This window comes from Oncorhynchus kisutch, linkage group LG12, assembly GCF_002021735.2.
Source record: "Oncorhynchus kisutch isolate 150728-3 linkage group LG12, Okis_V2, whole genome shotgun sequence".
Lineage (NCBI taxonomy): Eukaryota > Metazoa > Chordata > Actinopteri > Salmoniformes > Salmonidae > Oncorhynchus > Oncorhynchus kisutch.
Window position 1 is genome coordinate 44,934,709 of NC_034185.2, and position 27,251 is coordinate 44,961,959.

A 27,251-nucleotide genomic window follows, 5' to 3' on the forward strand; every position below is an offset into this window, starting at 1 on the left:
GTGCAACGGCAAAAAAACAACTAAATGTTCACGGGGGAGGGGGGCAGGACAGAGCATGGGAAACACCGGGTAGTGGAGGGGTAAAAGCAGTTTACTCACCTTTTTTTTTGCCTAACAGTTCACCCACCTCTTGCAGAAAAAAAATGCATTGAAAGTATAGGGAACGTTACATTTACCACCTCGACCTGCAATCAGAGTTTTACTGGACACATTCTTTTCCCATCACTACATCTCTGATCATAACCATAGTAGACTGTACTGTGTAGGACTGTGTAGTTCTCCTAAACAGCCAACAGGCGGCGCCAGGGTATGAGAGACGAGTGTAATACCCCACCCTCCCTTCCCTTGTCCGACCACCCTTGAACTACCGCGGGAAACTCATTGCTTGCACTGAAGGATAAGCGCGGTCCGTGTAGGTTATTTACATTGCATAATGGTAAGTTAGTTATACCCTTTTTACAGTCAACACCCTTGCTCCATTTGAATGGCACACGGGCTAACTGGCTCAGCTAGATAGTCAGTTGAAGAAGCATTGGCTGAACTCTACAGTAGCTAGCGAAGTATATACTATAGCTAGTTTAGCACACTCAGCTAAAACGAACTAGCATGTATGCTAGCTTGACATGTCTCTGCTAAAAAAAAACCTGTTGCGTCCATATGCTAGCTAGGACTATGTTATGTTATATGTGGGTTGGCGTTTATTTATGTTCACATGCTCCTCCGAGCTCGCCACGGCCCCTCAGCGAAAGTCTGCGAAGCTTAATTTACACTAATATGTCAAGAGGCACATTGTTTATGTGTCTTTTAAAAAGGGGGGGGGGGGGGTGCAATGTCAACCCCACCTCTGTTTTTGTAAATCGCTGAGGGATGGAGAGATTTAGGCTAAAAAGCCAAATGTATGTTTGATCCGAAAATGTGGTCGGGAATCTTCGTGTAGATGGTATGAAAAGCTCTGTACACACATGCCGTGTGTCTCTCTAAAATGTTGTAACAATGTGGGGTGGGGGGCTCCACATTGAATTGACATGATTGGCTACGGGTAGGTTTGGGGGGAGGTCGAGTATAAACACGAACTTACTTCCTTTACTTCCTTCACAATAGCGCTGCTCTTCTAAGCGCAAGAAGTATGAAGCCCAAAAGTCTGCTGAGGCAGCATCTCAGTAAATGCTGTATAGCCAAGTCGGATGCAATGACTGACCATCCATGAGATAAAAATGATAGTTTTAACCATGTGTTAAGGCTATAGAGTTTTACAATTTATATTGGGTTCTGATGGGCTATGACATTTGAACTAAGCTGCTCATGAGGAATTTATATGTTCAATTCTTCAAGAATCAGTGAATGACTTTCAATAATCAATTTTGAAAGTCCAAATATGTATGTACCATTTACAGATTGCCATTTTACGACTGACTTATTCTATTTATTCTATATTTTTGTCTTGCAGTCCAAAAAAAAAGGTCTCAGTCATGAGGAGAAGAGGACACGCATGATGGAGATTTTCTTTGAGACAGTGAGTTAAAGGAATAGTTCACCAAAACAACGTTGGTGTCCTTGCTAATCGATCCCATAACGTGAATGGGATTTGTGCCACAAATTCTTAAATGTTAGCATGTGGAAACGGTGCCAGGGAAACTAAAAACCAAAGCAGGAATTGCTGTCATACCTTATCTTCTCCATAGACTTCACTACAACAGGGTTTCCCAAACTCGGTGCACGTTTTGTTTTTTGTCCGAGCTCTTCACAGGTAACTCAAATAATCAACCATTCAGTCTGATAATTTGAATCAGTTGTTTGTGTTACAGCAAAAAAAAAAAAAAAAGGTGCACCCCTTGGGGTTTCCGAGGACCGAGTTTGGGAAACTGGCCTACAGGGTAAGGAAACAATGTAATTTTGTTGAACCATCCCTTTAGTAATTTGACACTTATGTCTATTTCATAACACACATGCCGTTTCACTTCAAGCTGTGTATGGAGGTCCAAGAGTATCCATGGAGAGTAGTGTGATTGTGGGAGTTTTGAGTCAGTTGGTGAAACCGGGGGCTGGTTTCGCACTGCAGTTAGAAAGCTGCCGCGGATGCCAGGGTTGGCTATGACACCTGAGCTAAAGTAAACTGACCAAACACAGCACCTTGAGCGTGCCTCCATCTCTCAAACACACACACACACAGGCTCTCCCTCTAGTGTGAAACACCCTTGGACATGTTGGGGCAGGGAACTTGGTTTCTAAGCTGGGGTTAACCAGTAGAAGAGGTTTTCAGGACGGTACATGCTGTATTGCTGATTCAGAGTAAAGTTAGTTTGAACATGAAATTCTGCCCATGGGAAATATCGGTTCTACGGAGGCTTTTGAAACTGAGCCAAACCCAAAATGCGCCCCAAATTGCACCCTTTTCCCTATTTAGTACCTTTGACCAGAACCCTATAGACCCTGGTCAAAAGTAGTGCACTACATAGGGAATAGGGTGCCATGTGCAACGCCGACGCACACTGGGGTTGAATAGCGGGAACCAGGTTACCAAGATGTCCCAACCGACCAACTCCATTTTCACCGGTGAACAATAACGGCAAGAAACTGGAAGTCTGCAGTTTGACAAGTCTGCAGGGATTTCCCTGAGTAAACAACTTCTTTGTCGCACTCTTACTGGTCACTTAAAGGTTTAAAACCATAGAAATAGAATTCATTTCTAGGTGTAAAGCATACTTCATATCATGTTTGATCATGTTATAGGCCTATACCGGTTTTGGTATCCTATAACGTTTTCCATGCCCTCTTTGATTTGAAGCAACACCAATAAATGTCTGTTTTCACTGTTTTTCCACAAAAATATGTATGTTGACACACTGATTGCATGCATATGGCCTGTGTTTTATCTTATGGTCTAGTTGAAAGGGTAGAGCTTCTAGAGTATTAGTTTAGGACAGCTTGGCACCCTCTCTAACTTGCTCATACATAAAATATATATATATATATATATATATATACTACTATATAGTAGTATGGAGTTGTTTTTTTTGTCTTTCTCACCAGAAAGAGGTGTTTCAGCTGAAGGACATCGAGAAAATCGCCCCCAAGACTAAAGGAATAAGTGAGTAATGATTCATTGAGACGAACCAGATGGATCGTTTTACAAGTGAAACCCGGGACTCGTGATTTATTTTCTATATAAATAAAACATTAAATTAAAACATTTCCCTGCGATGCCAAGGTGCCTTTTCTACTCAGTGACGGCATATGGATCCCAAATCTTTAAGACCGGCCCACTAAAATTCCCAGAGGTCGTTTTTTTTCCCCCTCTTGAATTTAATAGTGTTAATGTTTTTGGGCCGAGCATTCTGCGGATGCTTGAAGTAGTTCCGCGTCATTTTCTTCCCATGAATGTGCGGTCTGTGTCAACACAGAAAGGTGCCCTCATGCACCCATAACAACATAATGGTAAAATGGTCCCGACATCATTGTCTTGGCAACCGAGTCTAGCCCTAACCACTATGATTCATCCCATATTTAGGCTGTAGTATGGAGTGGGACAACACTTCTGCCAAAAGGCACTAACCTCTCATAGCGATGATACAGATGAAACGGCCAAGTTTGGGTATGGGCTGAACACACAATGAACCCTTTACATGTTGCGTGAGTGTGTCTGTGTATATAGAGAGAGAGAACTTCAATGAAAAGTACACGTTTTAAGTGCTGGTCCCATAGAGAAACAAAGCCGTGCTGTTTTGGTACGCCCCCAAAAGGGACGTTATTTTCCTTTTTTTCCCCTTCTTTTTTCTTCTTTTTTTTTTTACAGTGGACGTTACATTAATTTGGGGGAACTTGATCGGGCTGCTCGCGACTGATTGGAATCACATGTTTTTAAAGGCCCTGCTCTGGCATCGGGATGTAGTTACGGGGGCAGGGTGGGAGTAGGGGGACTGTGTGATATACACAGCAGTTTATCACACACAGCAGAGAGGGAAGGAGGGAGAGAATGAGAAAGGGAGCTAGTGGGAGAGAGTGAGATCAGGGGCCCTCTTTGAATACGTTGAAAATGTATTCAAATTTCAATTTCAATTCATTGGATTAACGAAACCAAGGATTCAACTACATTTCCTTCCACCAATTCAGCTATGTTATATCAGTGATTATTTGAAGGAATTATATATTTTCAAAAGGCCCCAGGAGAGAGAGAGCGAGCGATGGGGGAGAGAGAGAGACAAACGAGCGAGACAGAGACGAGAAACTAGCAAGTCCAGATGTGCCAGACTATTGAAATTTAAGCATGTTTGATAAATGAGGCCCCTGAAATCCTTGTTCCAGAGTTTGCTTGAACAGGGCCCATTAGTTTGATTCTCCCTGCTGCCCAACATCCTCCCAGTACTTAAAGTAGAAATTCAGTGCTTTACATATACACAGTATACTAAGTATAGCTCAAGTTTGTAGTGGCTGTTTAGAGAAAACAGAACAATGGATTACAGTTTCTCCTGGCCATAGACTACTTTCAGGATGTGGAGCCATCTAACTTTAAGTTGTAAAATACTGAACTTTCCCTTTAACACAACTCGCTCCAAATCACACCAGATCAACTTTATTAGTGCTACGGCAGAGGAACAGAACAGTCCATGATGTTGGACTATCGCATTTCACCAGCCGCCCTCGTTCCAGATGTAAGAACGTTCTATTACGCTCGGAGGTAAAGTTTCCTCTGGGTACAGATCTAGGACCAGCGTCTCCTCCCCCAATATATCCTTAACCATTGTGGGGAAAATGCTAAACTGACACAAAATCAACTTCTAGGGGCAACTTCGTAAGCCCTCTATTATTCTCGGCTGATTTGGGATCAGTTAAGAGAGGGAGGGAATACACAAGAGTCCCGGACCTTATTGTTGTAATGAATGTAAAGCGATTATGTGGCAGATGAGTGGGCTAGGTTTGCATCCTAAATGGCACCCTATTCCTTATTTAGTGTACTACTTTTGACCAGGGGGCATTAGCACTTTGGTTTAAAGTAGTGCACTATATAGGGAATAGGATGCCATTTGGGATGCAGATTTATTCTAGTCTCGGGACATCTGGACCACAGAGTTGGAAGATCGACGCTATATGAGGCTGGTTAGTATAATGGGCTTTACTCAGTAATATGACGATTTGAAACAAATCCAGTTGTTTTCTTATGGAGTGTGAATTGATCATTAGGGAACTAGGGCACTAACACATTCCTGGGCTCTACATGAATTCACCTTTCCGTGATTCCTCACATCCTTTTCAGTCGAATTGGAGGAGATGGTCCAAGGTCCCTCCACTCTGACCTTTTTTCTCCAATGGGTTTTGAGAAGGGGTGGACAGAGGATGCGACAAACCCAGGAAAGATTAAATAAGAAAGAGCCCTTGCCTCTCCTCCTGTCTGCAGCACCCATGTCAGTGAAGGAGGTTCTCCAGAGTCTGGTGGATGACAACATGGTGGACTGTGAGAGAGTGGGCACCTCCAACTACTACTGGGCCTTCCCCAGCAAGGCCCTGCACGCCCGCAAGCGCAGGTTGGAGGAGCTGGACAAGCAGGTGATTATAACAGGGGTGTATTGTGGTCTAGCGGTCTAAGCCACTGCCACTAGAGCATACCGCTGCAGCACAGGTTAGAATCCGACTCACTGCTACAGCAACTTACTTTCCTCTATTTATCCTATCCAATAAACGCTATGTGAGTGGGACTGCCCCCTCAATAGTGTGATCTGTCTTCTTTGTTTCTGGAATTTTGTAACCCTACTGACACTGCAGGGGGGGTGTGTATATTGGTTTTCAACAGGGCAAAGTACACGGTCACTCCCCCATCTGACCTCTAACCTTAACCTAAAGCTGCAGGTCTACTGGCCTCTCCTCCCCTCCAGTTTTAACAGCTTGCTAGACTTTTTATGGAGTTCACGCTGTGACTCACATGGTTCTTATTACAGAACATCTTAGGCCTATAGACCTCACGTACCAGGATTGTGTCCCAAATGGTACCCTATTCTCTACATAGTGCACTTCTTCTGACCAGGGCCTTATTGGATATACTTAACTAAATAACCCTATGTGTCCTGGTCAAAAGTAGTGTACTACATAGAGAATAGTGTGATATTTGGGATCTGCATAGTCTCAAGCCCACAGATAGACCGGTGCATTTCCTATCCCAAATGCATTCTCTGTTCTCTCTGTACTCTGGTTTCTGTAGCTAGCACACTAAGCAGGCACACTTGTTTGCAGTAAAGCATTTGCTTTTATTGTAAGTGGGAGGTAAAGGAATTACTACTACACTCAAACAGGTGATAAGACTTACTGATCACATGTTGTGTGATCAAAATTTCAATTTGTTCATCAAATTGCACTTTACAAATCTTCAAAATAATAAAATATTGACTGTGAAGACAAAATAAAAAATGTACCTAGACTGGTTTCGAGGTCTAGAGTTGAGTTTGAGGGGAGAGGTTAAGACCGCTGTCTTCAGAGCACACACACATCCTACCATGTCGGCGTGTGTTCGAAATCCAGCCCACACCCTTCTGGCACAATCTTCTCTCCCATCTTTCCTGTCTTTCTCTCGCTATCTCTATCCCCAACAAAATAACAAATAAGTAAGTAGTACATTTTCAACGCAGTATCTCATTTGGTCATGATCACAAGAGGCTCTAGGTTCAGAACCAAAGTAGCCTACATCTAAGACCTAATAGTCTCATAGCAGAGTTGTAGGGTGTGGCGGACTCGCTATCAGTAGCGGCGCTGAAGGTGGTGTGGCTTGTTACAGGCGCCAGTGTCACTTGGTGGTCCTCTCGATAGCATTTTCTCCTCGTGATGACCCAGCTCCACGCCACAAACCAGACGTGGTGAAGGTGTGTACTCTGCGGCGAATAAACCGCTTCTGGTCGCCAGTGGTGCCACTGATGCGGCCGCCGCCGAGTTGGAAATTAAACACAGTGGCTTGAATATGTGATGCTTTATCAGTGACTTATTTATATGAGAACCCTCCCGTGTCTTATTCCATAAACAGAGTACAAGGAAGGGGACTGTTTATTTTTTATAGTCTATACAGTTTTATTAAAATTTTATTTTTTGTTATTGTTTTATCACCGTCTGAACTTTTGTTTTAATGCAAGTTATGATGTATAAAGAGATGTCAATTAACGTGCCCCAAATGACACCCTGTTTCCTGTGTAGGGACACAGCCCATGCCAATGTGTAAGAATACTAACCAGTGCAAATATTATAGCTGCCTGACTCTTGCCTTCTGTTACCATGGGATGACAGAGTTGGGGAGTAACGAGGTTTTCATACCGGTGTTATTTATTTTAATTTTTTTAAACCTTTATTTAACTAGGCAAGTCAGTTAAGAACAAATTCTTATTTTCAATGATGGCCTAGGAACAGTGGGTTAACTGCCTGTTCAGGGGCAGAACGACAGATTTGTACCTTGTCAGCTCGGGGATTTGAACTTGCAGCCTTTCGGTTACTAGTCCAACTCTCTAACCACTAGGCTACCCTGCCGCCCCGTATACGGTATTACCAGAAGTGCGCACAAGGGGCACTATTTATTTTGACACACAAAACAATATAGGTAACAGGTATTTTGATCCAGGAGGGGATTGAATGTCACTGCTGTAACCAAGAAGCTTGATCTTGACATCTCGCTACTTAGCTAGAAAACCAAATGCATAGCTGGAGCCCTGAGCTGGATATCATTTATTTGACACATCTTAGCTGTCTTATAGTTAGTTCTACGTATAAGTAGCACGCGCAGGTATTGAAAATAATACCGTTGGTATTTCGAAATACTCCGATATTCATTATAAATGGTATATCGCCCTAGCCTATGCACAATTTAAGAATTAGATAATGTATGATATTTAGTTATGTGCATTACTTTTTTTATATATTAATGTGCGTGATGAGTAGTTACATGTGTCAAGTTGAAGCCCACAAAACACAACATTGGTGTGAAAATTAAATATGGTGTTAAATTGTGTTCATTCAAGATCTCCTTTCTCGCCATAGCATACCGAGGCGAAACAAAGGAAGATGTCTCTGCAGCAGGCTGTCGACAAAGCAAAAGTAGGACGTGAAGATACAGTAAGTACATTTATGCGCACATGCCAACCTTAAAGGGAAAGGCTGTTTATTATCCTTCATTGTATCACTGAAATTGAGTGTCTTACATTAAGACTTATGAATTTGTTAATGATGAGTGATTTGTTTTCATCTGCAGTAATTTAGAGTTTTTGTATTGTAAGTTAAAGGACTAGAATCCACACCAGTGAGCGGGGTAGGTGTGTGTGTGCTGCATATACAGTGCATTTGGAAAATTATTCAGACCCCTTGACTTTTTCCACATTTACGTTACAGCATTATTCTATAATGGATTCAATTGTTTTTTTCCCCCTTCATCAATCTACACACAAAAAAACATAATGACAAAGCAAAAAGAGGTTTTTAGAAATGTTTGTTAATAAATTAAGAATAAAAAAATAGATGTGGAGCGTTGCATCTCCAGAGATATTAAAGTCTGGGCATTGGCTAGGCCGCTCAAGGACATTCAGAGACTCCTGCGTCTTGGCTGTGTGCTTACGGTCGTTGTCCTGTTGGAAGGTGAACCTTCACCCCAGTCTGAGGTCCTGAGCGCTCTGGAGCAGGTTTTCATTAAGGATCTCTCTGTACTTTGCTCCGTTCATCTTTCCCTTGATCCTGACTAGTCTCCCAGTCCCTGCCTCTGAAAAACATCCCCCCCAGCATGATGCTGCCACTACCATGCCTCCAGACGCTTGGTATTCAGTTCAAAGAATTCAATCTTGTTTTCATCAGACCAGAGAATCTTGTTTCTCATGGTCTGAGAGTCCTTTAGGTGCTATTTGGCAAACTCCAAGCGGGCTGCCATGTGGTTTTTACTGGTGGGGTGCTGCAGAGATGGTTGTCCTTCTGGAAGGTTCTCCGATCTCCACAGAGGATCTCTGGAGCTCTGTCAGTGACCATGGGGTTCTTGGTCACCTCCCTAACCAAGGCCCTCCTTCTCCCCCAATTGCTCAGTTTGGCCGGGTGGCCAGCTCTAGGAAGAGTCTTGGTGGTTCCAAACTTCTTCCATTTTAAGAATGATGGAGGCCACTGTGTTCTTGGGGACCTTCAATGCTGCAGAAATGTTTTGTTACCCTTCCCCAGATCTGTGCCTTGACACAATGCTGTCTTGGAGCTCTACGGACAATTCCTTCGCCCTCAAGGCTTGGTTTTTGCTCTGACATGCCCTGTCAACTGTGTGACCTTTATATAGACAGGTGTGTGCCTTTCCAAATCATGTCCAATCAATTAAATTTCCCACAGGTGGACTCCAATCAAGTTGGAGAAACATCTCAAGGATGATCAATTTCGAGTCTCATAGCAAAGGATCTGAATACTTATGTATTGTTAATCATATTTATTTCTATAAACCTGTTTTTACATTGTCATTATGGGGTATTGTGTGTAGATTGCAGACAATTTTTATTTAATCCATTTTAGAATAAGGCTGTAATGTAACAAAATGTGGAAAAAGTCAACGGGTCTGAGTACTTTCCTTAGGCACTGTATGTGTTAGCGATTGGGGGGGTCAATAGTTACATTTTGGGATATTATTTTTGACAATGTATTGTTTTGACAATATTGCAATATTCTACTTGCGGCAGTTGGCTGTACCTGCACCAAAACACCTTCCTTCATAGCTGGTTCTCCATCTTCTTTTTAAATGGGGAGCCAATTTTGTTTCCAACACTTCTATTTCCCTGACTGATCAAAATGGCGAGCAATATGTTTGGAACATCGAATTGCAATGACATCACAGTATTGAATCGCAATACATATAGAATCGTGTGAATTGCAATACATATCATATTGCACCCAAGTGTGGTGATAATATCGTATCGTGAGATACCTGGCAATTCCCTGCCCGAATATGTGTTTGCAGACTTGGTGTGTGTATACTTGTGCATATGTTTGTGTGTACGTAATGTGTGTGTGTCTTTGGATTTTCACGTGTGTGTGTCCACCTATAAAGGAGGAGCGGGCCTCTCTTCTAAAGGAGCTGCAGGCTCTGAGGGAGAAGAGGAGTCATCTGAAGTCAAAGCTGGAGAAGTACAGGGAGTGTGACCCAGAAGTGATCGAGGAGATGAGTGAGTACCCTGTAACCAGCCTCTCAAAACAAGGAGGCTGCGTCCCAATAATCAGACAATTTTTTTCCTGAAGTGTTCTCTCGAAGTGCTCACTCAGGCTCCCAAGCGGCACAGCGGTCTAAGACACTGCATCTCAGTGCTAGAGGTGTCGCTACAGACCCTGGTTCGATTCCAGGCTATATCACAACGGGCTGTGATACAGACCCTGGTTCGATTCCAGGCTATATCACAACGGGCTGTGATGGGAGTCCCATAGGGCGGCGCACAATTGGCCCAGCGTAGTTAGGGTTTGGCCAGGGTAGGCTGTCATTGTAAATAAGAATGAGTTTTTAACTGCATAGTTAAATAAAAATGTCCTTCCAAATGTCAGGCGTTAACTTTTATCTGTACTCCTTTGGTTCTTGAGAAAGAGGCTATTTAGTATTTTATAGGTCATATCAACAATAACTTCTGCTTTAACCACAAGCTCATTTTACCTGTATTTTGAACCTTGCCCCAATTTTGTATATCTTCAAACTTTCGCCATTGTTGAAACCTCCCCATACAAATTAAGTTTGGATCGAATTAATAAAAGGAGGGAATCCAATGAAACATCAGGTGCCTCATCTGGCCTCATCAGGCCTTCCTATTAAAAGCCCAGAGGCTGAGGAGAGACCTGGACAGCGTCCAAGAGGGAGAAAGCAATCAAGCAGCCCCATGCCAGTAGCCTACGAGTCCATGCTTAATTCTCAAATCTGGATCTGCTCCAGTGCGTAGAAATAGAATCGATAGATCGAACATGGCTCCAGTCCAGCACAAGGAAATAGGACACTCATGATGGAGTGGAGACGCCCTCAGATTTGTGCACCTTACAGTTGCGTGAGGCATGTAAAAAAAGGCAAAGAGCTTTCCAAACACAGTCGGTCTACCACTACGGAACATGGCTTTGAATCGGAATCGCCGTTCTATCCCTTTCCAAATCTATGCTTCCCCTCCTTGACTTCTCTGGTTTCAAGTCTTGCTCAGTTTAACCCATCTCTTAAAGTAGAAACTCTGACTAAGCCCATGGCTGTTATTGCGTACACAACATGGCTGACCTCTTGGGCCTGCACGAAACTTAACCGGTCGGGATTAACAGCTTTTAACGGTCTGCCCGTGTCCTGAGTTTATAGACTGTTTATTTTTACACACCTCAACTGGTATAGGCACGACAAGCGATTGACTATTTGAAGTCTAAAAGGGAATCGTTGTGTGTGTATATTTGCACTCATGTGACACTCTAAATGTGTGATTGATTTATCTTGTCGTCCTCTCTCCTGTCCCTCGATGCTACGAGGCCTCGCTATTGAGTTGTCAAGCACATGAAGAGTGCTGTCGTTTTAATAGCCCCGACACTGCACTCCACGCCTCCGCTAGTGTCACTGAAGAAGCCGTTACTGTCCAGAGTGACTTAACACACAGACTCTGAACAGAATCTTGGGGAAACAGCTGGCCCCATGTCCATTACAGAGTCCCCTTGGAAAAACAGCCCATTTCTCAATGATGTACTCACAAGGCTAAACCGCTACAACAGCTGTGTGGTTACCGCGACAGGGAAGTCTTTTAGTCTGTTCTTTTATGGGTTGAACGGGTCCTCTCCATTTTTGCCTGTGAAATTGCTCTGCACATCAAAATAATAGGCACAGGCATACCAATGAAGGCCCTAGCAGGTGTGTGTTTTCAAGTTTGTATTAGTATGTACGGGATACACACAGTATACACCGCCCAACGAAACTTGTCGGTTACTTCTCCACAATGCATCAATAACAAAGGATGCGAATACGAACAAGGTGAATGAATCAGTAGAATAGAATAAACATTTTAGCATGAGTGCCTTCAGAAAGTATTCACACCCCTTAACGATCTGGCCTTAATGACCATGCACTCTTATCTCTACCCGGCACAGCCAGAAGAGGACTGCCCCCCCCCCCCCCCCCCCCCACTCAGAGCCTGGTTCCTCTCTAGGTTTCTTCCTAGGTTCCTGCCTTTCAAGGGAGTTTTCCTAGCCACCATGTTTCTACATCTGCATTGCTTGCTGTTTGGGGTTTTAGGCTGGGTTTCTGTGCAGCACTTTGACATCTGCTGATGTTAAAAGGGCTTTATAAATACATTTGATTGATTGACCCCTTGACTTTTTCCACATCTTGTTACAAAGTGGGATTCAAATGGATTTTGTTGTAATTTTCTCAACGATCTACACAAGACAAAAAATAAATAAGAAAAATAAAACGCATATAATATATATTTATTAGATAAGTATTTAACCCCCAGAGTCAATACATGTTAGAATCACCTTTTGGCAGCGATTACAGCTATGAGTATTTTTGGGTAAGTCTTTAAGAGCTTTCCACACCTGGATTGTGCACGATATGCCCATTAATTTATTAAAACAATTATTCATCCATTTTCAGGTTTTGCAAAGATATTTTCAAGCAGATTTAAGTGAAAACTAACTCGGCCACTCGGGAACAGTAACTGTCTTCTTGGTAAACAACTCCAGTGATTTAGCCTTGTGTTTTAGGTTATTGTCCTGCTGAAAGGTGAACTCATTTTCCAATGTCTGGTGGAAAGCAGACCAAATCTGAACCAGATTTTGCCTGTGCTTAATTCCATTTAGTTTTTCTTTTATCCTGAGAAACTCCCTAGTCTTTAACGATTACAAGCATACCTGTAACAAGACGTAGCCACCACTATTCTTGAAATGTGTTGTATTGGATTTGCCCCAAACATAACACTTTGTACTCAGGACGAAAAGTTCATTGCTTTGCCATATTTATTTGCAGTATTACTTGTTGCAAACAGGATGCATGTTTTGGAATATTTTTATTCTGTAAACTCTTGCTCCTTTTCACTCTGTCAATTAGGTTAGTATTGTGGATTAACTACAATGTTGTTGATCCATCCTCAGTCTCCTATCACAGCCATTAAACTCTGTAATTGTTTTAAAGTCACCATTGGCCTCATGGTGAAATCCATGAGTGGTTTTCTTCCTCTCTGGCAACTGAGTTAGGAAGGACGCCTGTGTCTTTGTAGTGACTGGGTGTATTGATACACCATCAAAGTATAATTAATAACTTCCCCGTGCTCAAAGGGATATTCAATGTGGGGGGAATGTCCATAGGGGGGAGTAGGAGGGGGGACCAGGTAGCTGACTAGTGGTGGCTATTCAGCAGCTGAGGGTAGAAACTATTGGCCAGTCTTTCAGCTTTTTGTACTGCCTGTGTCTGAGTGATTTGAAGCAGTGAGAAAAGGACGTGGTTGGGGTCCCTGATGATCATCTTGGCCTTCCTGCGACATCTGGTGTTGTAGCTGTACTGTTGAGCAGGCAGTGTGTACCCAATGGTGCATTCGGCTGCGCGTATCACCCTCTGAAGAGCCTTTCGGTTCTCGGTGGAGTTGCTGTACCAGGCTGTGATGCAGCCTGACAGTATACTCTCGATGTTGCTCCTGTCAAACTCTGTGAGGGCCCTCGGGGACAGGCCGAATTTCGTCAGCATCCTGAGGTTGAAGAGTTGCTGTAGTGCCTTCTTCACAATGGTGTCTGTGGGGTTAGACCATTTCAGCTTCTCTGAGATGTGTACGCCGAGGAATCTGAAGTTATTGACCGCCTCAACGACTGCTCCGTTCATGAGGATGGGAGCTTGTCTTGCCTGGTTCCTCCTGAAGTCCACAATCAGCTCCTTTGTTTTGCTAACATTGAGGGAGACGTTGTTTACCTGGCACCACGCTGTCGGAGTGCCTACCTCCTCCCTGTAGGCTGTCTCTTCGTTGTCTATGATCAGGCCTACTACTGTTGTTTCTTCAGCAAACTTGATGATGGAGTTGGAACTACCCATGCAGTTGTGGGTATACAGAGGATACAGGAGGGGACCATCACCACCTGTGGTCGGCCCGTCAGGAAGTCCAGGACCCAGCTGCATAGGGAGTAGTTCAGACCCAGGGCTGTGAGCTTTATAGGGCACTATGGTATTGAAGGCAGAAGTGTAGTCGATGAGCAGCATCCTCACATATACATCACATACGTATAATCCTTTTGTCCAGGTGGGTAAGGGTAGTGTGCAGTGCAACAGCGATTGCGTCGTCGTAGGATCTGTCAGGGTGGTAGGCAAATTGGAGAGGGTCGAGTGTGTCGGGGAGGGAGGAGGTGATATGGTCTTTGACTAGCCTCTCAAAGCACTTCATGATGACTGAAGTGAGTGCTATTGGTCGGTAGTCATTCAGTTCAATTACTTTCCCTTTCTTGGGCACAGGGTTGATGGCGGACATCTTGAAGCAGGTGGGTATAGAGGCCTGAGCTAGGGAGAGATTGAAAATGTCAGAACACAACAGCCAGCTGGTCTGCACATGACTTCTGTGAACGGTGGATGTTGCTGAGGGGAGGACGGCTCATAATAATGGATGGCATGTATCAAACGTGCTTTCCCTGAGCCGTCCTCCCCTCAGCAGCCTCCACTGAAACAATACCTGTTAGCAAAGGTGTCGGCAAGAGATGACGTGCTTGCAGGGATTTGTGGTCTTGCATGACATCTACTTTGAGGCTAATTATCATTTTAGAATCTGAGTAAATAGAGCTGAATATATTGATAAGTCACCTTGTCTGATAGATTTACATGGTTATCAAAATGTCACGCCAGGTTAAGCCTACACGAAAATCCCCTATGGGGAAAAAATCAATTGGAACCATTTCCCTGTTTGACCGCTAGGTTTTATAGGTATTATGACACCTCCACTATGGGGCTCTATAACAAAGGGGTGGTATACTTACTGACTCAAGACATTTTAACTTTTCATTTTTAATTATGAAAAACATAATTCCACTTTGACATTATGGGGTATTGTGTGTAGGCCAGTAACCAAAAAAAATCACCTGTTATACAACACAATGTGGAAAAAGTCAAGTAGTGTAAAAAGTTATAGTCCAATATTTACACAAGTTTGGGGGACAGCTGTTAATTGTACAGTATTTTGCAATCATAATAAGAGTCTGGTACCAGCAGATGTGTGTGTGTGTGTGTGTGTGTGTGTGTGTGTGTGTGTGTGTGTGTGTGTGTGTGTGTGTGTGTGTGTGTGTGTGTGTGTGTGTGTGTGTGTAGAATGAATGTATGTCTGAGCATGTGCATGTTCTTGTGCGTTGCAACCACTGAAGGCATCCCCCCCATCACTGGTATCTGAATCCCCCCCCCCCAATGGGACTGGAATTGGTTTCTAATTGTGGCCTGTCTAATGTGGCTCCCTGGTGAAAGTGGATGCCGACCGCTACTCTCCACCGTAGCCCCCACAGCCCATCCCATGAGCGCTGAAAGACGAGTCCACGGCGAAATGTCAAACCCTCATCCTGTGTGTGTTCTGCTTAAGTCTGAATGATGAGGCGTGAAAGTCGAATAACGCGATCCAAATCCTACAGACGCACGGCACTCCTAGATTCCCCAGATTGATTGATGGAGGGAGGGAGACAGAATAAGCGGGACCTCCCCTATTCTAGTGCCCCCCGCTAGCGGGTTTACCCACATGTCCTTCAGGAACTGATTGATTCTGGTGACCATTGTCAGCGGTGCGAACCAAAATCCCCAGCGCAGGCGGATGCCAAGGAGGACTCCACCTCCGCCCCTACTGCTTCACCCTTCTCTCTTTCACCACCGTCTCTCTGTCTCCCCCCGCAGCTGTCTCGTTGCCGGAGGGGCTCCACAAGGCTGGGCATTTATCTCCGTGTACATTTTCAGATAATCGTCTCAGTGTACCCAATGAAACGCTAATTGTATTTCCAAAGCTGCTAGTGGTTCTCGTGAGGTTACAGGACACCGTGTTGTGTCTAGGTTAAAATGGGGTGTGGATTCAGCCTGCAGTGTGTTAAGACCAGGCAACCCTAGAGAGTCAGGTTCTGGTCTAGCAGAAGGCTGTGGGCATAGGGGTTCATTTAAGGACCTACTATTAGACTTGCTATCAAGAGATTTTGACACTTGATACAACGGAGTTGAACTGAATTCATTAATCCCACTTTTACATTGAAGGACTCCAGTCAAGGGATACAAGTAAAACATTAAAAGCAAATAGACTACAAACCTCAGTGGACATTTGTATAATATAAAACCATAGGGTAAAAAAAACATGAACATTATTCTGTACTGTAAATATTATGCAGCTGAGCTAAACTTCGCTGTGTTGGCTCCTACAGGTTTGTCTGCTTTGAGTTAACAATTAGCCCCTAGCACTGATATCCTTGTATTTGGAGAAGCTTGCTGTTTGAGTTATGTGTAGGCTACTTTCGCACAGATTTGCTGCATTGTGTATCATGCCAACTCTCTAAAAATAATTCCATCTCTGCACAGTCCTCATCCTTGCTTTGATAACTCTTAGGTTCCACTTGCGCCCTGTGATCAGGGGGAAGCTGTCCCCTCATTTCCACATCACTTCTTTGTGTCTGTCCGTCAGACCAATCCAGAATTTCTTGTCAATTCATTCATGGATAAATACCTGCTGTTTACGATCACTAGGCATGCTTCTCTCCTTAGACAGTCTTGTCGGCTTTGCCCACAGGATTTATTCTCAGTAGAGATGTAGTACACCCTGGAGCTTAAATGGCTCCATCCAGAATATTGCTCTTGCCCATAGAGATGAAGATCATCTCTCTCATCTTGCATCTGATCTCTTGCTTGCCTCCTTGATGCCAGGACCATGACCCCTGAGGGTCTCTGTATTAACATGGAGATCCATCATCTTTTCCTATGCCTCACCACTGTCAGTGGTGTCATAGATACTCTGATAGCTCCACTACTTATGCCACTGAGTTACAACAACAAAAAACATCTGCACTGTACTCTTGCATGCTTCTCTCTAATTTTATTGCAAAAAATAGCTTTGACCTTTTGAAAACAATAGCAATTTAAAAAATATATTTTATTTATTTCCCCACATTTTTAAGCAAATGTTCAAAATTACTGAAACTCATTCTTTAAAGCTCATATTTTGTTCAATCATATTCAAATATCCCTGTGACTTCCTAATAGAAAGTTACCTCACTTTCAGGGCTCTCCAGTGTGACCATTTTACTCCCATATGTGCCTAAATATTTTAATGACCAGTAGTTTTGTTATCATCTCTTAAGTGGGGAGACAACTTGGGAGTAGCTGACTCACTTGACTGTTGACGTTGATTGAGGAAACCACCAGTGTTACGGAAAGTAACATTTTCCAGTTTTTAGAAATGTTAGAAAATCTATTAAATTAAATACAGAAATATCTCATTTACATAAGTGTTCACACCCCTTTGCGATGACACTACAAATTGAGCTCCGGTGCATCCAATATAATTTGATCATCTTTGAGATTTCACTACAACTTGATTGGAGTACACCTGGCCCTCTGACCAAACTGAGCAAATGGGCAAGAAGAACCTTGGTCAGGGAGGTGACCAAGAACACAGTGACCACTCTGACAGAACTGCAGAGTTCCTTGGCTGAGAAGGGAGAACCTGCCAGAAGGACAACAATCTAAAGCACTTCACCAATCTGGGCTTTATGGGAGAGTGGCCAAACGGAAGCCACTCCTGAGAAAAAGGCACATGACGGCATGCCTGGAGTTTGCTAAAAGGCACGTCAAAGACCGGTCATTAGGCAAAAGATTGTGGGCTGATGAGACAAAGTAACTCCTTGGCTTGAATGCGAAGCGCTACGTCTGGAGAAAACCAGGCACAGCTCAACACCCGTCTAACACCATCCCTACCGTGAAGCATGGTGGTGGCAGCATCATGCTATGGGGATGCTTTTCAGCAGCAGGGACTGGGAGACTAATAAGGATAGAGGGAACAATGAATGGAGCCAAATGCAGGCAAATCCTTGATGAGAACCTGCAAACGACCTTAGACTGGGGCAAAGATTTATATTCCAACTGGACAATGACCCCAAGCATACAGCCAAAGCCACGCTGGAATGGCTTCAGAACAAGAATATGAAAGTCCTTCAGCGGTCAAGCCAAAGCCCAGACTTGAATCGCATTGAAAATCTGTGGAAATACTTGATTGTTGTTCCCCTGCCGCTCCCCATCTAACTTAACAGAGTTTGAGAAATTCTGCAAGGAAGAAGGGGAGAAAATCACCAAATCCAGATGTGCCAAGCTGACAGACAAACCCAAGATGACTCAAAGCTGTAATTACAGATGACTCAAAGATGCTTCTACAAAATCTATTTAATCTATTTTTATTCAGGCTGTAACACAACAAAATGTGGAATAAGTCATGGGGTATGAATACTTTCTGAAGGCACTGTAAGTACCCCAGCAGTGTTAGGTCATTTTATCTTTGAAAACTCAAACATTGAACAGATCCTTTAAATTCAGCAATACAGTGTCTCCAATGGATGTGTTGAAAGTAAATGGTGGTACTTCAAACTGAAATGTACATGTGAGCCTGCTTTGACTTAGCAGTTGGCCCCTTAGCAATGAGGGGTTTGGAGTTTCAGTTATTGATATGCTACTTTCTCACAGATCCAAAGGCGCATTTCACTGCATTGTGTATTATGCCAGCTCTCCTCTGGGGCAGAAATAAAAGTCATTCGCTCCACGCAGTCCTTTTCCTTGCCCTGATAGCTGTTAGGCTCCCCTTGTGCACTGTGGTCAGTGGGGTGCTGTAAACCCGTTGCCAGGTCTCTTCTTCATCTCGGTCAGTTAGACCAATCCAGAATCCCTTGTCGATGAATTAATAGATAAATGCCTATTCCTCTCTGCTGTTTATGGTCACAAGGTCTGCTCCTCTTCTTAGACGGTTCTGTCTGCACACCTCCCAGGATTTAGGATAAACACTACCCTGACTATCATGAGAGGCAGTAGAAACTGAAACTGAAATATCTCCATTCCCTTTGAGAATATTGCCCTAGCGCAGAGCCTGTCTTTCTCAGCAGAGCAGTGGTTTCTAAAAACACTCACCCAAAAATCATTCCATTATAGTGGACATGCATGCCTGTGATCCCAGCCAGTAGAAGTATACATAGCAACCCCAGACACACTGCAGCAGCTCTTTTCACTGAGATCTCCGAAACGAGATACTGGTTGTCTCCTTGGGGTGTTCCCCTCTGTCTCAGTGCTGGGGTCAAGGCCTCTGAGGCTGCCTGCACTGCTGTAAGTATTGACAAGATGTTGCTGTAGCTATTTACGCTCCTCTGCCTCACCACTGTCAATGCTGTCTTTTGTTGTCATAGATACTCTGACATCTCCATGTACTACCGATGTCTGGCTGATTCAACCAAAATGTCTACTGCTCTTTTAATACATGTCTCTGATCTGAATGTGTGATGGAACTGTGCGGTTAGGGACTTCCTGTGTTGTACCAGGAAGAGAAAGTCTAAAATATGTGACTGGCTGTAACACGGTTATTGTCAACTTGAGGCGGCCTCCATCAGTATGAGTATTTGAAAAGCCTGTACAGTCACCAAGCTTATGTCCATTTTTACCTGCATTTCCCTTCTTAAAGCTTGAGTAGCTTCAGCACCAGCTATTAGATTTGCTTTCAAGAGATCTTGATACAACTATGGGTTAAACGGAATTTATTTAGTTTATTTTTAACATGTTAAGTATTCAGTCAAGGGGTACAATTCAAACATTAAAAGGAAATAAAGTACTTAAATTGACATTGATAAGACATCCATACAAAACCATTAGGAAAACATTAACAGCACTCAATGCAGTTAAGAAATGCAGCTGAGCCATACAATGCTGGCTTGGTTCCTACAGGTGAGTCTGCTTTGAGTTAGGAGTTGCCTTCCTGTTTTGAGAAGCCAACTTTTAACTTTTGTGTATGGGCTGGCTACCATCTCACAGATCCAGAAGTACAATTCACTGCATTCTCCTCTCGGGTAGAGAAATGGGTCCATCACTCTGCATAGTCTTCATCCTTGCCCTGAAAACTCAGGTTCTCCTCTTGACGAGTACCCTGTAGACAGAGTTGTGCCATCTGCCAATGTTTATGATCACCAGGTCTGCTTTCCTCCCAGGATATAGTCTCCGTAGAGATAAAGTACAAACTGGAGCTAAACTGTCTCCATCCCAGTTTCTCTAGCCCAGAGAGCTTTTCTTGTAGACTGACAATCACTTTATTATAGTGGACACTCAGGCCTATGATCTCAGCCAGAAGAACAACAGCCCCAGACACACTGCAGCAACTCTGGACGGTCTGGAGTGCTGATCTCCTGCTCGGCTCTCTGGGGTGTTGCCCTTTGTCTCAGTGCTGGGATCATGACCCCTGAGGGTGCCTGCACTTCTGTAGACATTAACAAGCTGCTTCTGTATATATTCATATTTACTCTCCTCTGCCTCACCCCTGTCAATGCTGTCTTTTGTTGTCATGGAAATTGAGACCTCTCAGAGTATCTATGTACTACCTATGTCCTCCCGATTCAACCAGAATGTCTTTTACTGCTGTCTAGTACATGTCTCTGCCATGTGAATGTGACAGTTCTGTTTAGCTAGGGATTCGGTTGGGGACCTCCTGTCATACCAGAAAGAGAGATGAGTCTATATATGTGACTGGCTGTAGCACGGTTATTTTAAGTTGAGGTGGCCAGATTGCTCCGCCAAAAAAGCAGTTGAGGAGTGGGCCTAGCACATTCACATTATTGAAAAGGATGGCAAAAAATACACTTATTATGTACACAGTTTAACTGCCAGAGTGAGACGTCTAACTTTTATTACATTTTTTTATTTAACTTGGCAAGTCAGTTAATAAGAACATATTCTTATTTTACAATGACGGCCTACCCCGGCCAATCCCTCTGACCCGGACAACGCTCAGCCAATTGTGCGCCGCCCTTTGGGATTCCCGATCACGCCGGTTGTGATACAGCCTGGGATCAAACCAGGGTCTGTAGTGATGCCTCTAGCACTGAGATGCAGTGCCTTAGACTGCTGCACCACTCGGGAGTCCAAAACTACTATCTAACATGTGGTTCTTCAATAGACCCAAATAGGGTTTAAAAAAGAAACTGTTACCTTTGCTGTCAAAGGTAACATAACTCAGAAAAGCACTGTATGAGTTTACTTTTATTATAATGAACAAAAATACAAATGCAACATGTAAAGTGTTGGTCCCATGTTTCATGAGCTGAAATAAAAAATCCCAGACATTTTCCATATGTACAAAAACCTAATCTCAAATTTCATGCGCAAATTTGTTTACATCTCTGTTAATAAGCATTTATCTGTTGCTAAGATATTCCATCCACCTGACAGGTGTGGCATATCAAGAAGCTGATTTAAACAGCAGGATCACTACACAGGTCACACTTTGTGCTGGGGACAAGAAAAGGCCACTCTTAAAATGTGTATCTTTGTCACAACACAATGCCACAGATATCTCAAGTTTTGCAATTGGCATGCTGACTGCAGGAATGTCCACCAGAGCTGTTGCCAGATCATTTTGTTAATTTCTCTACCTTAAGCCACCTCCAACGTTGCTTAAGAGAATTTGGCAGTACGTCCAACTAGCCTCACAGCCACAAACAACTTGTAACCACGCCAGCCCAGGGCCTTCACATGCGACTTCTTCACCTGGGGGATCGTCTGGGACCAGCCACCCGGATAGCTGATGAAACTGTGGGTTTGCACAACCGAATAATTTCTGCATAAAGTGTCAGAAATCGTCTCAGGAAGCTCACCTACGTGCTCGTCGACTTCAGTGGACAAATGCTCACGTTCGATGGCCGCTGACACCCTGGAGAAGTATACTCTTCAGCGTTTCAACTGTACCAGGCAGATGGCAGACAGAGATCCTGAGGCGCATTGTTGTGCCATTCAGCCGCTGCCATCACCTCGTGTTTCATAATGCCCCATGTCGCAAAGATCTGTACACAATTCCTGGAAGCTGAAAATGTCCCAGTACTTCCATGGCCTGTATACTCACTAGACATGTCACCCGTTGAGCATGTTTGGGATTCTCTGGATCGACATCTACGACAGCTTCCCGCCAATATCCAGCAACTTCGCACAGCCGTTGAAGAGGAGTGGGACAACATTCCACAGACCTCAATCAACTGCTTTATCAACTTTATGCGAAGGAGATGTCGTGCTGCATGAGGCAAAGGGTGGTCACACCAGATACTGACTGGTTTTCTGATCCACACCCCTACTTTTTATTTGATCTGTGACCAACAGATGCATATCTGTATTCCCAGGCATGTGAAATCCATAGGTTAGAGCCTAATTTATTCATTTCAATTGACTGAACTCATTCAAATCTTTGAAAGTGCTGCATTTAATATTTGTGTTCAGTGTAGGTGAAACTCAGAGCAGATTACTTTAAAAACCTGTATCAGTTGACAGGCTCATATACAATTTTAACCTGAATTAGTTGTTAAAGCTGGACTAGCTCCAGCAGTTTTTAATTGATCTACACCGCTGCTTGTCTTAACTTGCTATCCTTTTACCAGCATCAGAGAAATCAAGGATCGCTAAACAGAACTCCCTTCTAAAGCACAGCAACTCTTGCCGTTATTGCCAGGGACAACATTTACACACACAGGCGCTATGGATATACTGTAATTCCGCTATGGACGTTTAATCTTTGTTATAAGTTCAGGGTTTAGTGTTAAGACTGACATAAGCACTTTGTTTGGTGTCTTTGTGCTATGATAGCGTGGTGCTTTGTAAAGAATAGATTTCAGATAAAGTTGGCCCTGGTCTTTCAGCTTCAATAGGATTGCTTAAGTCAGATGTTTTTGTTTTTCTAGACCAGCGTCAAATCTGTTAGTAATTTGTGTGGACATAAACCTTGACTTATGCTTACTTACATTAAACATTTATGCTTACTTAAACACTTAAGCATTTTATGCTCACTTTTATTTCTTTGCACATACAACCTTTTCTTGTAAATTTGAGTTACCATTGAAATGTAGTTGAGCAAGCAAAAGAGGGGAAATGAAATTTGTAATTCGAAGTGCGGCCTCTGACATGTTGTCAAGTTTGTTCCCCATAACCCGTTTTCGTTTTAGTTTCCTCTCTTACATGAGAAGACTCACTTATTGTTACTCATTTGACCATTTCCCACACAGCCTTTGATTAAACCTGTGTAAGTACGTTGACTTGGACATAGTTACTGTATGTATTCTTTGGTCTCAATGGGTTTGGTTAATTAGTTCTAGTTAAAGAGAGTGAAACGATATAGCTCTGTCCTTTTTCCTGATTGAGCCGTATTGAGTTCTTGTTCTTTGGGGACATAGGCCTGTGACTTGCGTGAGAAACCCAAAAAAACAGGCCACATAAATAACATTTTGATTATATTTATTTCAGATGACTGTTGCATTTGTTTCTACAGCAATAGGTACAAGTCACGTTACCCCCTGCCTCAACTTGCTGATCCGAAGCAAGATTTCCTTTCTCTTCTAATAACCACTCAGCATATCATCACCTGTGTGAAATCTGATCCAGGAACGGCTCCTTCTAGGGCATCTTTTCCCTGGAGACGGAGGTGTTTCTTGGCTTCCAGCGAACAATGCGGCTTTGGCCAAGCTTATGTGGTCCAGCTCCCCCCTTGGCTGGCGCTCCCGTGCCCCTCTGCCAAGAAATTGGATCCCCAGCGCTGCAATCTTTCTTCGGCGCTAGGCTGGGTAGCATGTTACACTGACATAGCAGATTGATCTGCCATCTCCCCCCGAGCCACGGCTATTCACAAAGGGCTGTAATGGATGGGGCACACAGGGTAACTCTCACTTTGGAATTGAAAGTGGTTGGTGTGCGCTCGAGGTGATGGATTAGCTTGGAAGCGGCGTCACGGCTGGGGAGTCGGACTGCAGGAGGGATTTCTCTGGTCAGAGCATAGGAAAAAGAAACGCACTCCCCCGCATAATATACTGTTCAGCCAAAGGGCTCGACTCCAATTCAAGTAAAACTGGTTTGTGTAGTAGTGTATAAACGTACCCTTTGTTTCCTGTAGTCAAGTGATATGTAAGAGTTTTCTACTAAATGCATTGTCTGGTTTCCCAAACCCAGATTACTCCTGGACTAAAATGCATGCTCAATGGCAAATGTCTAGAAAGGGCATTTTTTTTTTTTTAGTAGGCACTGGGTCAGGGATACCTACCCTCAATGTCTGATTTGTTTATGGTCTTTGTCCAACATGGCAGACTTTTGCATAAGTACAGTACCTATGTGTTGATGGTAGGTTTGTGTCTTGCAGGAAAGTCCAATGTCACAGCTAAAGAGGCAGTGTCCAGATGGACAGGTAAGTCAACTGAAAGACTAACCTGACTAACATGCACAACATGAGCAGACTGCTAGACTGTATGGACATTGCACTGGGTTGGATGAGTCAACGTGGTGGAGGCAAAAGCCTAAACTTTTACTGGCCATTTTCACTGAAAACACACACAAGAAATCCAGACAAACGCACAAGTTTTCTTCCCCGGACCTTTTTTTTGAGTCATGTAGGAAAAAAACATTAAAGGGGCGTTTCTCTGGGAATCCCATTCTGTGATGACAAAGGTCTTGTTTGCCATCACAGAAAACAACACCTGAAGGTTCTGAAAACCCAATGTACCTACTAACTAACTACAGCCCTAAGCACTCCCCATTGTGTGCACTACGTGAACCCGGCGGTAACCTGGCGCGACCAGTGACCTCAGGGTGATTATGATCGTGGGGAGGCACTACAGGGAGTTAGGGGCTGCTAGGTGGTGTGTAGTGAGGAGCAGGGTTAGTGTTTACATACTAGCTATCGTGTTGCAGTGGATAACTCCCCTTAATCTACGGCCCTTTCACACTGGGTGAACAAACCTCTCACTATCACACACAGCCTTGCATGCACACACCCCCCCAGGGTTCACACCACCACCCACTCTGTAAATACAGTGTCATTACATGACGTTAGTGATTTGAAAGTTATCCGGCCTGGGTTTATTGTTAAGCCCGACAAGTGAACTTAAAAGTGCAATTATTGATCATTGATCCTGCGGACCCCAGGGAGGGAAAGTGCTCTGCTAACCTTCTCATATAGGATCAACATTTACTCACAACAAATCTCCATTTGGCAACATTGAGGTCACGTCAGAATTGTTTAAATTTAAGTTATATTTGTTGTTGATCTGTTTGATGAATGATAATGTGATGCATCAAAGTGAGAACACACCAATATGCGCTGATCCCATTGGTCTAATTTCACTATTTGTCAAATAATTCATTTCACAGTCAGTTTTGAATGAATGAGATCAGTGAGAAATATCACTTGTTAATAAAGTAGTTTTCTAATCATTGTATTTTTGTCCGCAGATAACGTCTTTGCCATCAAGTCGTGGGCCAAGAGGAAGTTTGGTTTCGACGACGGACGCATCGATAAAGCCTTCGGGATACCTGAAGATTTTGATTACATGGACTGACTGCACAATCTGTCATTTTAATTCATTGTTTTTGTTAAATGAGTGACCTCCGTTGCACACAATGCAAGTCAAACATGTTACTTTATGTTGAAAGGACACACTAAGACCACTCAGGCAAGCCCCCCAAAAAACAGCCTTATGTTTTCCGTAGTTGACTCGGAGCAGCTGCAATTTTGGCATTCGCTCAAGGCCCTTGCAGGTGCAAATGCTGCTTATGTGGAACCTGAGAAGGCGCTGTGCTAACCTTTGGGCTGTTCCGTGGTGGTGGGGGGGGGGCTACTTTTGGGACACCTGTTTGCATGAAAATCGAGAGCCCAGAGTCGTTGACGGAAATTAGCTGTGTCCAGCAAATCTAATCTTACCTGATTTAAACAGATGTAAATTAATACAGCCACTCATGTTGTTTTTGCTCCCACCCCCCCCCATGTCCCTTATCTCTCTTTTCATAATTTACTTTGACAAAAGAAGCATGTGGCACCAGGACTGACTGAACTTGCCTTATCTCATGTTTAAATCAAAAGAGGGAGAGGGTCATTGTGGACAAAAGGTGCTTGGTGATTGACAATGCAGTGGTGTGGAGAGTGACGCAAGGAGCACCAAAACACAAATGGAAGAGCCACTGAAATATCGTTGAAGAGGCTGGCTGTACAGTGGGGATATGTTTAGAATTCACAACATTTAGAAGCTCCATAAATTAACTCCCTGTAAATGTGCTTTATGGTCTTGTGGTTCTGCAGAGTCTAGACTGAGGTGTTCAGGTTTTGTTGTTGAAAACATAATGGAGGATCCATTTGAATGGTAACATTTCAATAAAGTCTTAGTGTTATGTTTTATCTTATTTAACTGTTGTGTTTTCCACAGCCCTACATGTACCTTAACTGATTTCATATGCCTCGAATTTCCAAGCAACAGGGTGAATGCATCACCTTTCATTTTCTGTCTGAACTGGAATGTGGCGAAAACCTCGCAAACAAAGGGCATCATTTTTCTGCTGTACACCGCGATTTATTCAAATGTGGTATGAGCAAAAAGGGTATTGTTGCCGTGAACGGTCCAGAATTACTTTTGTGCTTTTGCTGTCTGTATTTGACAGATTTTTATCAAACTGCACAAACAATGGTTATAATTTATGTGCTCATGGAGTTGACTCTCCCAGATGCCGTTATACTACTAGAGGTCAAATGTCAACCCATTCGTTCAAAATGAAAAGTATCCACACAGATCCTACCCATTTCTTCACTTTGCAGTGACAATACATCTACAGTTTGAATGATCATTTACTGCTTTATCCTTTCTTATGCATGTTTTTCATGTATTTCAAAATGTTCAATGTATTCCTAATTCCATTTTCTCATTACAGCAGATTCAGCATTATTTTATATATAGGGAAAGGGGGATATCTAGTCAGTTGTAAAACAGAATGCATTCTTCTGAAAACTGTCTTCCGCATTTAACCAAACCCCTCTGAATCAGACATTATTCGAAGTCCATGTGCCTGAGGAGCAGTTGATGGGCGTTAACTGCCTTGCTCAGGGGCAGAACGATAGATATTTACCTTGGCGGTTCTGAGATTTGATCCAGCAACCTTTTGGTTAATGGCCCAACACTTCTACCAGCCAGGCTACTGCCGCCCAGTAGGACGTGCTGCTACTACTATACTGTGCAAAAATATAATATATAAACGCAACATGTAAAGTGTTACTTTCTTGAACTGAAATAAAAGATCCCAGACATGTTCCATA

At 43.3% G+C, this 27,251-nt stretch overlaps 1 protein-coding gene across 2 annotated transcripts; it reads left to right on the top strand.

Moving 5' to 3' along the window:
* Positions 1-39: 39 nt before the first annotated feature.
* mnd1 (meiotic nuclear divisions 1 homolog (S. cerevisiae)) lies at positions 40-27,247 on the top strand. Of its 2 annotated transcripts, none has more exons than XM_031837616.1 (8): positions 40-436; positions 1,448-1,513; positions 3,031-3,088; positions 5,252-5,541; positions 8,005-8,079; positions 10,028-10,142; positions 24,315-24,359; positions 25,403-27,247. In XM_031837616.1, exons 1-8 carry the CDS (start codon positions 434-436, stop codon positions 25,507-25,509), a joined length of 759 nt encoding a protein of 252 aa, XP_031693476.1. In that variant the 5' UTR covers positions 40-433; the 3' UTR covers positions 25,510-27,247. The 2 variants fall into 2 exon arrangements, with proteins under 2 accessions (XP_031693476.1, XP_020352639.1); XM_020497050.2 differs by having other exon boundaries at positions 344-436; positions 5,393-5,541.
* The last annotated feature ends 4 nt before the right edge of the window (positions 27,248-27,251 follow it).

Excerpts from the sequence above, each read along its gene's own strand:
- mnd1 (XM_031837616.1), top strand. Across the intron at positions 3,089-5,251 it reads CCCCAAGACTAAAGGAATAA|TCGAATTGGAGGAGATGGTC; the intron begins GTGAGTAATGAT and ends CATCCTTTTCAG. Across the intron at positions 5,542-8,004 it reads TGGAGGAGCTGGACAAGCAG|CATACCGAGGCGAAACAAAG; the intron begins GTGATTATAACA and ends TTCTCGCCATAG.